The sequence below is a fragment of the Lichenostomus cassidix genome, chromosome 4 (assembly GCF_008360975.1).
Source record: "Lichenostomus cassidix isolate B80296 chromosome 4, HeHo_3.0, whole genome shotgun sequence".
Classification (NCBI taxonomy): Eukaryota; Metazoa; Chordata; class Aves; order Passeriformes; family Meliphagidae; genus Lichenostomus; species Lichenostomus cassidix.
The window spans coordinates 64,982,923-64,997,764 of NC_139484.1; the positions used below are offsets into that span (position 1 = coordinate 64,982,923).

The following is a 14,842-nucleotide window of genomic DNA, read 5'->3' on the forward strand; positions in this document are numbered from 1 at the left end:
AGCATCCATCCTTTCTCCTCCACAATGTAAAGGAATTCTGCAGAACTTTAAACACCTTGGTGCAAGGCCCGTGGCACCTCAGGCAGCCAGGAAGAACCTGTGTGGCAGGATGCTACTGTAGCTACAAGGATATCAGGTGAAGCTTTGAAACAATCCTGTGCCTGGGAACTTGAAGGGCAAGATCAGGAAGCAACAAAGATGAAAGATCCATGAGTTGTGTAATATTTCACACTCTGTGAGATATCCACGGAGGCCACAGAGTAAGTCTAGTTTATACACAGCAGAAATGGAAAGCTGGGTGTTAGGGTGGGGTAAAGGGTGAAAGAGGAGAAGGAAAAAGAGCTAAAACCCCCTCAAAAGTAGTCAAAAGGATGCTTCCACAGACAATTTCTTCCGGACAAGCAACATAAAGCATAATTCAGTGAAATGCTGTTGTTAGAAAACAGAGTTCACAGTAAGCATTTGACTGCAGTACAAACCTTCGTTGCAAATGAAGATGTTTGGGCCATCACAGTCCCTCTGACGAAGCAGAAAGCAGGAGCCTCCATGCCTGCCTGTGCAGGAACAGTGCTGCAGTCTTGGCTCTGGCAGAGAGATGCTATCAGGGTTGCCACGGAAACTGGCAGATGCAGCCCCAGCAGCTCGGACTTTGCATGAACTGAGAGTTCAGTGAGACCCTGAGAGCTGGTGGTTTCCTCCAGCTCCAGGCAGGACTGTCATGGGGCTGTATTTGAGGCTTTCCTACAGTCAATCTCCAGCTCCCACAGCCCACCTTTGCCACATTCCCACCTGTGTACAGGCACAACCACCCAGAGCCCATTTCCCTCCTTCCTTTCAGCTCAGAATATGCACACAAAGCTCACTCCTCACCCATCACTGCCATCCAGGTTCCTCCTCACCGAGATGCTGTGTGACAGCTTTTCAGTATGCCTGAGTGTTCTGGACAGGGGTGTTCCCTGGAAGCAAGAGATATTTTACTGAAGTTTTGTTCACTGCAGAGGAAGCCTTATCCACCTGTTTTTACAAACCCAGAGAGAGCTGGAAATGCTGTATGATTTGTACAGACCTAGAAAGGATCACTTCAGAGTTTACTGTTATTTTTTTTCCCCCTGGAAACAGCTGTGATTCAGAAGGGAACTGCCATACAGGAGAGGGCAGCACCAGGTGAATTATTGCCACCTTTGCCAGTGCTGATCTTACCCTATTATCCTGTTCACTCCCATTGTGATATCCCCGACAGAAAAACTGCTGTGGAACACATTGTTGTATTCTGGAGAAGATAAATCCCCTTTTTGATTAAAAAGTCCCTTTAGGATAAATTTCTACTATTCACTTATTCATATACACGTTGTTTGCCCATAAATATTATGCATGTTAATTTAAATTCAGTTGTACATTTGTGTGCAGGCCTCCCATAAAGTTTCCCCATTGCTGCACCACTGAAGCTGAGATCCTGATGTCATGGAGTTGTAACATGTTTTCTTTTCAGTGAAATGACATCCCAGAGCCATGCATTAAGTCCTCTGGAAATGAAAATTAGTTTTCATAAAACCTTTAACAGCTGTATGTGCTACAGGGGGCAGAACAAAGCAGCACTGGGCATTTATGCTTCCCAAGGATAACTGTGCACAGAGATCCAAGCAGTGCTATTTTCATTGCAGATTTGTATCCCCCACAGGAAAGATTATTCAGATGTGACACAGGCAGATCAAACATGCCTGATGTGTGAAGTGGCCATTGACACAAGATATTTTGGGAAGGGAGATTTTCAGCTGGTGGCAAGAGATAGCACGAGGCAATGCTAAGTGACAGGCTGGTATTCCAGCTTTGATTTACCACCCCTTCTCTACTATGACTTCTATTTTCAAATTCAAACTAATTTCTTTCATGTTACTTGCAAAGTGAGAAAGAGTTAAGGCCAGTTTGTTTGACAGGATGGCAGCTGTCACTCCATGTAAACAGACCCCAAAATGAAAGAGCAATCCAGCACATGGAAGTAGAAAGTCCTGACACTTTAATTATCTGAAGAGATTACAAGATGAAAGTCTTCCTTGAGGCAAATGTATATTAGTATTGATATAGTCATTGTGCTTTTCAGTAAGAGAAATAGGAGTCTGTATTTACATAAGAAACTATAGTGTCTGAGATCTTTAAATATCATATTTATGGAAATGACTCTGAATTACAGCATTTACAAAATAAAAACAAGCTTAAATAAATATTCAGTCCATTAAATAAGATTTTTTTTCCACAGAAGCAACTTTTTGTGCATATTTATTTCACAATTGAAGTTTGTTGCAATTTTTTTATCCTATAAAAGAAGCATTAAATTTCTTGTGTGTTTTTTTTTTCCTAAAAATAAAACTGCAATAGTCATTGCAATGTGAAGCCTGAGATTTAAGCCTGAATAAGTATCATTGCTTGCACCACATTACCCATCTCCCACCAATCACCCAACCCCATGCCTTTCCAAACTCTGGTGAATGCAGACACTCCAACCCAAGGAATTCATGAGAAGGATTTCAGGGAAGTAATAATAATAAAAAATATAAATAAGGTGAGGATAACACATCAGAGCTGACATTGTCTACAAACAGCATCATAAGGCTTGTGCATTACACATAAACTAAGTGAAGCTGTTTCATCTGAATCAAAACAAGAGTAGTGCCAGACTGCAGCACCCTTATATGGCTCATTAACACTGAACAGTAAACCACTGAGCAAAGGGAATGTCCCCAAAAAATAATAAAATTTAACAAAAAAAAAAAAAAAAAAAAAAACCCAACAAAAAAATCAACACTGGCCAGTTTTGCCTTATCATTCTGAGTGACGACCTTTCTCGAGCGTGATACCGCAAACAACTTCCTCATCCATTTTTGTATTTATCACTTTGAAACACAGTGTGTAACACCACGAGTCAGGAAAGGGGCACAGCAGAGAGCTCTTGATCTCATTTCCTCTGTAACCACAGCACACACTGTGTGTGTGTGTCTTGTTTTTCATGTGGCCAACTCAAAGCATGTCCAAATGCCTTTGAAACCTCAGTGCTCAGGGAGCTCTTACTGCAAATATTTCGTGCAAGATCATAGCATGAATCCGTGTGAGTCTTATTTCTTTTCTCTCCAAGTGGAGATAAAAATTATTCCCTGGTGTTTCAAATAAATACAAATGTCTTCTGAGTTGTTAGCATGAGTGAAGTACCAGTATGCACTATTTTACATTGTTACTCTGCCAAATGTGGACAACAAGTACCCTTTCTCTGGCTGACCATTCTGTAGGACTTTTTGGATATCTCATTACATATTTGCCTTTTAAAAACCATTTTAAAAAACCTCAGTATGGGAGAAATAATTTGTCTTGTCTAGTAAATTTTGCTGCCAAACTGTCAAAAATATCTATTTTAATATTAATTCATTTATTTGGTAACTACTTCCTCTGAGGTTTGTTAAGTTTTAAATGCTGATATAGAAACCAAACCTCTGTGTCAGACTTTTATTAACACGATTTAGCATAAATGATCCAGATTATAAATACTTCCAAAACTCCAAACTATGGGACTGGAAGTTGTAAAAAATTTTAGAAGACAACCTGGAGTTATTGCTCTGCTCGGTAAATGAAAGGCAACAGAAATATACTGTTTTAGGGCCTTCAGTGCTTCCTATGGGATTAACAGAAAATTTTGCCTTTGTAAATATCGAATACAGATTTGAAATAGATTTGTTTTTATTAATCCTAGCATAGGTAGCAAAAATCTAGTAATGGGGAAGTTAAAATGGCAGCAGGTAGGAGAGTGCTGATGCCCACAGCCATGCTGGGATTCCAGTGGGCACAGGAGTGTCTGAGCTTTGGGACTGATCTGCTGGGATGGACTAATTAACTGGCTACTCTGTTCCTAGCATGTAAGATAAGCAGCAATGCCTGTTCAATTCTCTGAGCCCTATTTCCTTCCACACAGTGCATTTGTTCTGCATATGGCATCGTAACATTAATGTTATAAATTTATGGAAGACTGTACTGTAGCCTTAGAGCCACAGACGCTTCGTAGTTCCCTTTAGCAGCTTAGTAAAATGCAATAAAAACTGTCTGTACAAAATTTATAATAATGGATGTCAAAGCCTACGTGCCCTCGCTGGGTCCCTCTTTCAAGTTAATTCTTGGCTTAGGTCAAATATATCAGTCCGGGTAAGACTCCAGAAGACACACCAGTAGTTTAATATGTCAGATACCAGCTCTGTCACTATAGAAGGGAGTGACATGGAACATGTAACAGTGAGTGCAAACACGGACAGGCTTCATCTGGCCATAACGAGGTAATGGAGCAGAGTGGGACGAGCAGCGGGAACAGAAGATCTGAAAAACAAGAGGGAAATTTCAGTTCCTTTGAAGACAGGATGGGACAAAACTGATTTCAAGGGAGGGGAGGGCAGGTTGTATGAGTCAGCACCACCCCCCTCCTCAGCACAGCAAGGGAAGGGGCTCTGCAGGCAATCCCTACCCCATGACCAGTTTATCTGGCCATGCCCAGCCCCTCTGGTGAGGGTGCCCAGCACTGACAGCAGCCAAGGCAGGCCTGTCCACCTCTGCAGGTCACAGGGCAAGGCAGCTGCATCAGAGGCACAAAAGCATCTCTCTCCCTTGGTTTTAAAGAAAGACTAAGGGAATATTTGTGAGTATCTCCAAAGTTCATACTCCTCCAAGTCCACTACATGATTAACAAGAGCAGCTTCTCTACCCTCTTCCTTTTTAAATTGTACACCAGCCAGCAAGCAAAATGGGACTGCAGATTTCTGGCTTCCTGAGGTACATGCCTGCTTTTTTCTCCCTCACTCACTCTTCCTCCCCCACAGACTTGCAAAGCAGCAGCCCTACACACCACAGGGATCCTGCAAAGGTGTGGAAAGAAAGCAAAGGGACACCCTGTCCCTGCTGCTGAGCTGTGTGTGCATCACCCCTGGCAGTGCAGGCTGCCCTGGCTCATTAGAGCTTACTGCAGTAGTCCAGAGTGACTCTGTGTTGGGGTGGAGGTGTTCTAGGATCTCAACAGGGAATTCTGCCTTTAGCTTTATACAGCTGATTGCTGTATAAAAGTCCAAACCCTCCCCAACCCTGTAAGCTGAGAGTTGGCAGCCAAGGCACAAAAAACCACCTGTGAACTGAGAACCCTGGCTGAGCACATTCTGCTGTGCAGCTGAGTCTCTGTGGTGCTGATGAATTTGCTGCTCTCTTTGGTGGGTAGTTCCTCTCATGTCTGACTGAGTCGTTACCTTGCCACAGCTCCGACAGTGGTGCTTCCTGCGAATGACTGTGAAAGGAGCCTTGCATGCAGTGCAGTAGCTGCAGACTTCATCTGGAACCCAGTCAGGAGGATCTGGCAGAAACACAGCAACAAAAGGGAACATAAATCAAAAGGGAATAAAACCAAACATGATTACCAGATCCTCGAGGATGTAGGGAGAATAAAATATAGCAGCAGCTGCTTCCATCTGTGTTTTTCCAGGTGCTTTGCAAACAGCAGCTGAGTGAGTTCAGGATGCCCAGGAGGGCTCAACTGCCCCCTTCTCTGCCAGGCACCCACCTTTGGGCAGAGCACACCAGGCACTAAAATGGCCCATAACAGCTTTGGACTCAAAATAAAATCTATCTTAGTCAAATGCAAGTGGCAAGGAAAAGGAGATAAGAACAATAAAGTAAGAAGACAAGAGACTATTAAAGCAGAGCTGGATCACAGGTGTTTTTATCAGTGCCACCCACCATCAAAACAAGCTTAGAGCTGAGATCATTCCCAGCCTCTTCAGCCTTCCCTACAGAAAGGCCAACTGTTTTTCTGCAATTAGGCAAGCAACTCCACAGGTAATAAACCCAAAGCCTGATTACCATCTGCTAAATTATTAGGACTTTTACTGGAAGTCACCAGTAACTACGACAAAACCACAAAATCAAGTGTACAAGGCTTAGCAGAGAAAGGACTTGCCCATTATCACGAACAGCATGTTTCAGTTGTTTATGTCTCCTGTGAGCTCTCCAACCTCCCATAAAAGCCAAGCAGGGAAATGATTTGGTTTTGGCAGGGCAGAAGGAATTGGGCTCCCTTCTGTCAAGGTGTTTCTGCTCAGAACAGGCTGACATGACCTCAAAGAGTCTGGGGTTACAAGTGTAGAAATGATGAAGATGGCTGCTTAAGTTGCTAAAAATCTAATGGAGGGCAAAGCAAGTTCTATCCAGAAGAAATCCATGGACATGGTGAACATGAACTGGATAGTTAACATGCTGGATGTATTCACCCAAGTTCCCTGTATGCAGCTTCTTTCTGAGTATTATTTACAGTTTGCAAGCCATGCAATTGCTGATTTATAAACCTGACAAGCAAGATCCCTGCCTCAAGGAGCATACTATCAAACAACAAAATATATGGTGCAGTTAATGCAGAGGTTAAGAGGGCTATAGCTACAGGAAGAAAGAAGATAATTAAATGAAAAATCCACTGTTTTGTTCAAACATAATCATGACCAGTTTTCATGTGTTTGTCACATTACAACATTTGTCAAATTAAAAACACAAAGGATATAGCATTCAATGCAAGAAATTGCTCAAGAAGCAGATTAATGAAAACAAAAAGAACTTAGAACTTGATTCAGCTTTTATAGGCTTCTCTAAACTATTTTACAAGTCGAGCTAGCTTAAGGAAGCAATCCTTCACTTAATGAACACACTGGTGTGATAAAGGATACAACTACAGGGCCAGCAACCAAAACCAGAAGTTGATGTGCAGAGAAATGACTGATGTGGTAGAAAAAAGGAGATTGCATATAGAAGCCTTCATCTCATCCCTAGGAACAGTTCACCAGAAAATGTTCTGTGGGGACACAAGGCTACAGATTCCTGCTTTAAAGGCAGTTTCCTTCAGAAGCAGGGAGATGTAGAACTGCCAGCTTCAGTCAAGCATTAATAACAATGGAGCCAAAAGATTTTCCTTTCCAGTTCTTTTCCTTCTCTACAATCTCCCAGACACTACATGCATCTTGCCCATGAAACTTACTCCTAATACCAGTTTATGATGTAGATTTTGAGAACTTTGTGTCACTTTCTCTGATTTGAAACCATGGCAAGGCTGATGGAGCATCTGTCGCTGTTGAGCAGCTAGCAGAGTAATGAATGCATCAGTTCTCAGTGGCAAGAAGGAATGACCTTTATTGTTTTGATTTCATCACATATATAGAGTTCTCAAAAGTCACCCAGATTGGTCAGTCAGAAGCCTTCCCCCAGGCCTGATTGGCCAGGCCTGCACTGTCCAAGTTCTGGGACACTGTTCCAACAACATCCAAACTTTATTTATAAAACACAAGAAAATTTCTCATGGGAAAAACCTGTGCTAGCCACAAGCATCCTCATGTTCTCCACCCAGAAGGCTCCTTCATTTATCACATATATGCAAAAAAAGGAACCACTAACAATGTTCCTGTTTAAAACCTGTCATTAGATTACATAGATTGTGTTTTCAGGGATTTAACTATCTATTGATTCTCACTGATTTTGAAGACATCAACATTTAGGAAGCTATTCCAACTCTGTGCCACCAGGTTTCCCTCTGCAGAGCTGGTGGTAGCAGGTTTGGTAAGATGTCCAATTTGATACTGATGCTTTATGAACTGCACTGTAGTGTGGGCTACCACGTTCAGATAGTTCCTAATTTTAATATTCACAGAAAAGCCACAAGGCACAGGCCCTTTCTGTACTCCCTGCAGCATTCCAATACAATGTGCCACTTCTGCAGCAGCTGTAAACCAATGCAATCCCACCACAAAGATTCTGGAATTCATCAACAGAAAGCAGCTGTCGAATCAGCTGTTTACCTTTTGGTTTGGGTTTCTTCGTGGGGCTTTTTTTGTTTGTTTTGGTTTTTTGGGGGGGAGGGACAGGGTTATTTTTTTCTTTTTTTCCCTATTTTTTTTGTGTTGCTGTGAAGTGCAATGCTAAAAAAGTTATTTTTTAACTGATCTTGCATGGATTTATTTCCATGCTAAATAGAAAGAATAACTGTGGAAAAAAAAAACCCACCCTGGAAAAACAAAACAAACAAATGAAAAAACCCCTCAAACAAAAAAGGCCCAAAAACACAACCAAAAACACCAAACCAAAAACCCACCAAAATGAAACAAAAACCAACCCAGCAAATTTTGATAAGTAATGACTTTAAACTGATAATAATAATATAATTCATAATTCATGGTTACAGAATCACTTGACTGACAGACTAATTAATCCAAAAACTTTGTTTTTTGCAAAAAATAATTCACAACTTATTGGCAACGTACAGAAACAGTCCAACCCTCCCGGAACACTCCCACAGCAGAGGGCCTCTCTCTGCCTCCACACTGGTGTCTCGTCAGCTGATTCAGTAAATTAAGGCATCAGCAGAGTGACTAAAGGGCAGATTTTTCCCCAGACAGTGACTCATCAGCAGGGGTGCACAGCCAGTCCCGTGCCCCACTGCCTCAGGGGTTTAGTGCCCTCCCAACATCCCAACTGCTCTCACCGAGATCTGCTGCACTGCAGCACACCCCCAAATAGTAACACTTGGTTATGTAACAGCTTTTAGCATTCAAAATGCTGTACAAATGTAATTGCTTTAATCCTCATCACCCAGCTACAGTCAGTAAGAGTGTGGGGAGAAATGATGAGAGGGATGTCTTGTACAAAATCATACAGTGGTGCAGCACTGAAGTAACATCTGAAATAGGGAACTTTGGGCCATTACCCCAATGCCTTTCCTTCCAGCTGACTGAAAACAGCCTTACACGGACTACAAACACAGAGCTGTGAGGCTATGCACTTGGAAATAAAATGCAGCCCTGGACTGGAGCCAAAGTGCTCACCCTGGCAGGAAGGATGAAGTCCTGACTTGGTTTCTCTGAGCCCATAGAAGCCCCAGGGGCAACAGGATCCCCACTCCTTGGCTCCCTTCACCAGCCTCATCTCAACCTTGTAGCAGCCTCTCTGACTTACACCCATCAACGACTGAGTCACAGGGCTTTCTATAGAGCAGGCTTTTGAAATATTCTCTGAAGAGCATCTCATGAGGGGATAAAGCTTCAGTGCGAGGAGCAGAGAGTGCGTTACGCAAATTAAACCCCGAGCACGAGCCTGAAGATGTGCTGGGAGCAGGGCAGCAGCACAGCATCCACAGGCTTTTTATGTTACAGTCCTTCTCCAGGCTACGCCGCTCCATTAGCTCTGCACGCCGCAGCAAATAGCAGCATCCAGTCTCTGCAGCATTATCTGCCTGTGCTTCGGGGATTTGGACAAGGGAGGGAGGGAAAACCTTGTTCAGGGGCTAATTGGCCCAGTGCTTTATCATGCAATGAGAGTTTGGAGAAGTCTGCTGGGAAACGGATGAAGTCCACAGCAGAAACATCAAAGAGGAGGAGGAAGGGAAGGAAGGGATTAATGAGACAGACTACAGAAATAAATTTTAGACGAAAACATAAAAAGAATGCACAGAAAAAAAGGCAGAGAAATGAAGAGAAACAAGGATTTAAATGCATAAGAAACAAATTGAGAGAAAGGAAGAGGCACAAGATAAAACTAAATAGTGTTAAGACTGAAAAAAAGCTCTTAACTATTCAAACATCTGGCATTACAATTTCTCATAAATCATGACATTTTAGAGTTTTATTTATGCTGTAGCTTTTAGAATTCACCTTTACATGTCTATGCCATCTCATTAGCTAAAAACATTTTCTGCCTTTAAAGTTAAAAGTCACATAAATCCAAGGTGCTGGAGCTTTAAGAAAACAATAATCATAGATGAAAAAATACCAGACACTGTAAACTGACAAGAAGAACACATTAATTAATTTTGCTTAAAAATGTGCAATAGACCTAATAGACTTAAAAAACCAAGAAGATGATTGCTGCATCTCAGAACACAAGAGAAACAGAACCTGGACCCAGATCCATCAATTGTGATGACTGAAACATTAGACCAGAAAGCTGAAGTTCATTCAGTGGTGCTGAGACACAAGAGACTGATGTGGGGAGAGAAACAATCTCAAAAGTTGTTGGAGCTTGTAGAAGGCCTAGGCTAGAAAATCTGGTAGGAAACAGATCAGAAACATGCACACCACATCTCCATATTGAAGAGCAGCTTAACCCTGAGCTTGTAGTGGTGTTTGTGTTACAGCCAGACACAAACCTTTCTCCATCTTTTGTTTTTATCAAGTATTCCTGATGCAGAACTCTAACTGAAAGTTGCTCCTGCATTGATGTATGTTAGATCTCAGAGCACACAATGCAAAATAACCCTGACTACACTTCTACCAAACTAACCTGAAGAGGGCTGTTCCTACAGCAGCCTGTGAAACTTACTCTGCTGCAGCTGTCACAGTGCATTACCCTCACAGCTGAAAAAAGGGTCAGATGGGCTTGCTGGAGCTCTTCTGATGAAAGCAGGATTGTAAATTCTCACTGTTTTAAGCACGGAAAGTAGCAAACTAAGGTGACTTGACTTTACCCCTCCCTTCAACTGCCACAGTAAAATGAAAAATGAACAGTAAAAAGTAAAATGAACCTTTTTTGTCCCTCATCACACCTCATTTTCCACATGTCATTCTGGGCAATCTCTGACTTTGATGTAAGATTTCTAAGATGCAATTGCACTAAAGTAATCTTTGTCTTTGCTCAATAGATTCAGTGTTGATTACAGCCAGTTTAAAATAAAATTAAAAAAAACATTTAGGCTCAATATAATTTGATGAAAATTTTGGGGCTGAGGGAGAAAAGAGGTACAAACTTCTGAGCTTCAGCTCTTGTCAAATAACTTTCTTAGGATGGAATTTCTGAGCATATCTAGAAAGCCTTCAGCAAGTCACAGAGCTTTGCAAACTTGGGCTCAAGCCTCTGCTCTGCCTGATTCAGCATCACCTTGAATGATGTCACCCTGTGTCCCTTCTGTCCAGGTACATGATCAGCAACTGCTTCTTTGGGCAAAATAATTATTTATGTAAAATGGAGCAACTCTCATAGAAAACACTGGTTTCCACTGAGTTATGGGTCAAATCTTTACTTTAAATCAGATGGAACAGAGACTTGGATCTTCCATAAAACCATTAGTAGGACTATTCTCTATTAGAGCTACCAACCATTGCAAAATAGAAAAAAAACTTGATTATGTAGATCTACTTACAACATACCAGAACACTCAATACATGTATTTATTAGTCAGAAAGGTTGAAACCCAACCAAAATCCCAATTATGATGTTATGGAGTCGAATAAGCCTGTGCTTTACAGTATTTAGGGGATATTTTCCCATAGGTACTGCAAGGAAATCTCAAAAGTTCCACATAGTGTCAATAAAGAGGGATAGTCTTTGAGAAGGGAAAAGGCTCTGAGCAAGTTCTTAAAACCTAAGTCAGATCAAATTATTGCACTACAACCTAAAACCTGTAAGAATCCTGTAATTCCACATGCATGATTAAATATGTTCAGTTGATTATAAAACATTGCCTCTGTATGGAAATTTGATGCTAGATTCTTCTCTCACACAGTGTAAGCAGAGCTGCTGAATAAGGAAAAAATGAAAAGTTATGTGGACAGAACATGCTCAGCCACTGAACTGTGAGACAGTTTAACTTCTTTCATTTAAAAGGTGTTGATGGCCTTTATTATAAATAACAGAGTAACCATAGGCACACAGAGGACAAAAGAAAAACTGGAGCATTCAGCTGGGGCTGACTGCTAATTCTAGAGCCATGGGGATTAGATTCTGCACATACAAGAGCATGGGTGGGTTTTCCTGACCCAGTGACTTCTTACTGCAACAAGAACAAGAGCTTGAGCATCAGGACTGGCACGGGATCAGGGAGAAATAGTGTGTGTTGTGCAGCAAACAGATGCTAACACTACTTGGCACAAACAGGTATTTGTACTGGCAGCCACAGCAAATCCATTCTGTCTGGAGTTATAACTAGGTGGTAGCAAGCAAGGCAGCTCTGTATGGATGCTACAGGGATAAGGAGTGAAAATGCACATGTGGCTGCAGAGACAGCTGAGATGCTAGAGCAAATATTTGCATGGAGCACCAACAGCTTCATAATGCTTGCTGATTTTCCTTGAGAAAAATCTTCAGATTTCTAGATATCTCGTGCTTATTCTAGGACAAGAAGCGTAACTCACTTTCTTAGCCTGCCTCTAACGTCATTAAATGAATTTTTAATTAATTATTTAAATGAATTTTTAATTAATTAATTAAAAATATTTGCATTTCCCTCAGTCGTAACAGATCAGTCCTCCTGAGTAATAAGTTAGCCCAAAATATGTGTCTGGTAAAACTCAGATTTGCCTAAGTCTAGTATTAAAATCATCAGACTCACAAGGATAAATGTAATGCTCCCAAATATGGTGAGCAGGGTCACACTTATGCTTGGTCCCATTAACAAACTTATAAATGAAAACATAAAAAGACAATAATTTTGAAGACAAAAAAATTAAGAAGTTATTCTGTGTGTGTGTACACACAGGTGTACACACATTGGAATCTGCTGGCAAATACAAAGCAAATTTTCTGTTAGGGCTAGAAATACGATGCCAGATGCATGAATGGCAGAAAAACATCAAACTTCTACTTCCTTGATGTTTGATCTTTCTATAGCTGTACTGCATATTAAGAATGACAGCTCTGTCCTGACAGGGATGCATTTGTACTGGGTTGAGTAAGAGCAATTTTCTTACATTTTCAAACATGGAGGTTTGTTCAAGCTGGAGCTCAAGAACTTCCCAACAACATTTTCCCAGTGCTGGTTTGTAGCTCACCAGGGCACAGGGAGAAAGGCAGTACCATGGAAGTTCCCAGGACACAGCCCCTGTCTGCTACTACTGCAATTCAGAGCAAGACCACTGGCAGCCAAGAGCCCAACCTGCTCCCCTCTGAGCATCTGCCACTACAATGTGCTTTCAGTTTATGCATAGAACTTTGTCCTCCAATGGCCATCACCTCCATCATACAACCAGGACAAGAAATTTTACTATATTTAAAAATTACTTATGAATTATTGTGTAAATTGATATTCTACTGTAGGAAAACAAAATTTGTTTTACATTCTCTTCCTATAAATATATATAATTTTTAAATACGCTTTGAAGTATAAATGCATATGCTTCCTTGAAAAAAATCTTAGAGCATTAAGACAGCAAAGATGAACATACAGACCATAGGCTCATCTGTAGTTTCAAAAATGCTTTTGTTTTGGAATGCCAAATAATCTGTAGTTTATTGTATTTCAACCTTCAGAAGGTCACAGGATTTCACTCTTATACCCTTGCCAATGTCAGCTGGCTCATAATAAACATTCATATTTGTTTTATGACCCAGACCAGCTGGTGGGTTTTATACACAATAAGAATGAGGGATCTGACAAAAACAAGTGATTCATCTTCATAATCTGAGTAGAGACTGAAACCTTCAGTAGAATCTTAAAGCCATTTATTTGTTCAGGTTGCTGGGCTTGCTTTCCTTTTTTTTTTTTAATACCATTAATTGAATACAATCATAAACATTTGCTACCTTTGGTTAGAGGGATTTATTTGATTATGGGGAAGAGCTTTCTTGGCAGGTAGTTGGCTGGACCTTCTTGATTTGATGTATGTTCCACCACAATGGCAGAAGGGAGGAGCTACTGATGTGCTCCTTTGCTTTAAATTGTTTTCACTTTCAGCTGAAACAACTGAGTGACCTGAGGTATAGAACTGATGAACAAAAAAAAGAATTAACTCTGATGCAATGCTCTCAGATGTTGCGTTGAATCCATTTACAGTGATAACTGTGGTGTATTCCTGTACTCCTGTTGATGGCCCAGATCTGTCCTGAAGGACAAACCCACCAGGCTTACTGCAAGGGCACAATGTTCAAAGAGTGAAAGTTGCCTTAACCACCACACATCTTTCATCAAACATCACCCAAAGTTGGGGCTATTTTTCCTGCCACAGTGGCCAGCAAAAACAAGGTTCATGGGAGAGAGTTCTAAGGGGGAAAAGGCACATTGCTGCTGAGGTTAAAATCCTGGTGCAAGTTTATGCCTCACACTGGATGCCTTAGGGATGGCAAAACCCTAAGGTTTTGCTCATTATCTCATTAGCTATCCCTGCATACCTCAGCAGAAAAAAGTCTGTGCACTGTTGCCAGCAATGACAACTTGTGACCTGAAGGGACAGGGGTTTGGCATGTATTGGAGGTAAGGGGTGTTTCTACAGTTCCTGTAAATTCAACAAATTGACCCATTTCAGATGTCCCTTTTTGCAGACTTTCTGGGACTTCTGATTTGGAAGGTGGAGCTCATCTCCATACTCCCCAGCATCCTCTGTGTCTTTGGGATACATGAAACTCCTGCCCATCAGGAATGGAGCCAACTAACAGCAGACTACACTCGCTAGTTTGCACAGTCAGAAGAGCTCTACTGGTTTGTACAAGTAGATATTTACAGCATAATGCCTTACACACAAGCCAAGGGAGGCTCCCAGGGAAAACCTGCAAGGATACTGGTGCAGACATGGCCAAGCCTTCCCAGTGAGCCTGTGGGAGGACCAAAGCAGAGCACCTGCAGGAGCACTGGCTAATTGGCTCTGTTTAGAGGATATGTTAGCATGGGACAACACTGTGCCAAGGCAGCCAAGCTCTTTCTGGCATCCACATCTACTTACTCCAAAGGGACTTGGTTATACCACAAAGATCTGCTTTCTACCACACAGGCATACATAGAACACCTGCTATTTTGGAATAAAGGTGCAGGCAGTGGGTTGTTTTTGCTGAAGTTATCTATATATGCTATAAACACTACAGATCTGGTTTT

At 41.5% G+C, this 14,842-nt stretch overlaps 1 protein-coding gene across 4 annotated transcripts in view; it reads right to left on the reverse strand.

Moving 5' to 3' along the window:
• Positions 1 to 1,991: 1,991 nt before the first annotated feature.
• Positions 1,992 to 14,842, reverse strand: part of ZFYVE28 (zinc finger FYVE-type containing 28) — a 149,766-nt gene continuing 136,915 nt past the window's right edge. For all 4 annotated transcript variants that reach the window (XM_085059672.1, XM_085059671.1, XM_085059670.1 and 1 more), the window contains 2 exons: positions 5,265 to 5,368; positions 1,992 to 4,350 (listed from right to left, as the gene is read on the reverse strand). In XM_085059672.1, coding sequence (XP_084915798.1) covers positions 4,219 to 4,350; positions 5,265 to 5,368 — 236 coding nt within the window. In that variant the 3' untranslated portion in view covers positions 1,992 to 4,218. The remainder of the gene's footprint in view (positions 4,351 to 5,264; positions 5,369 to 14,842) is intronic.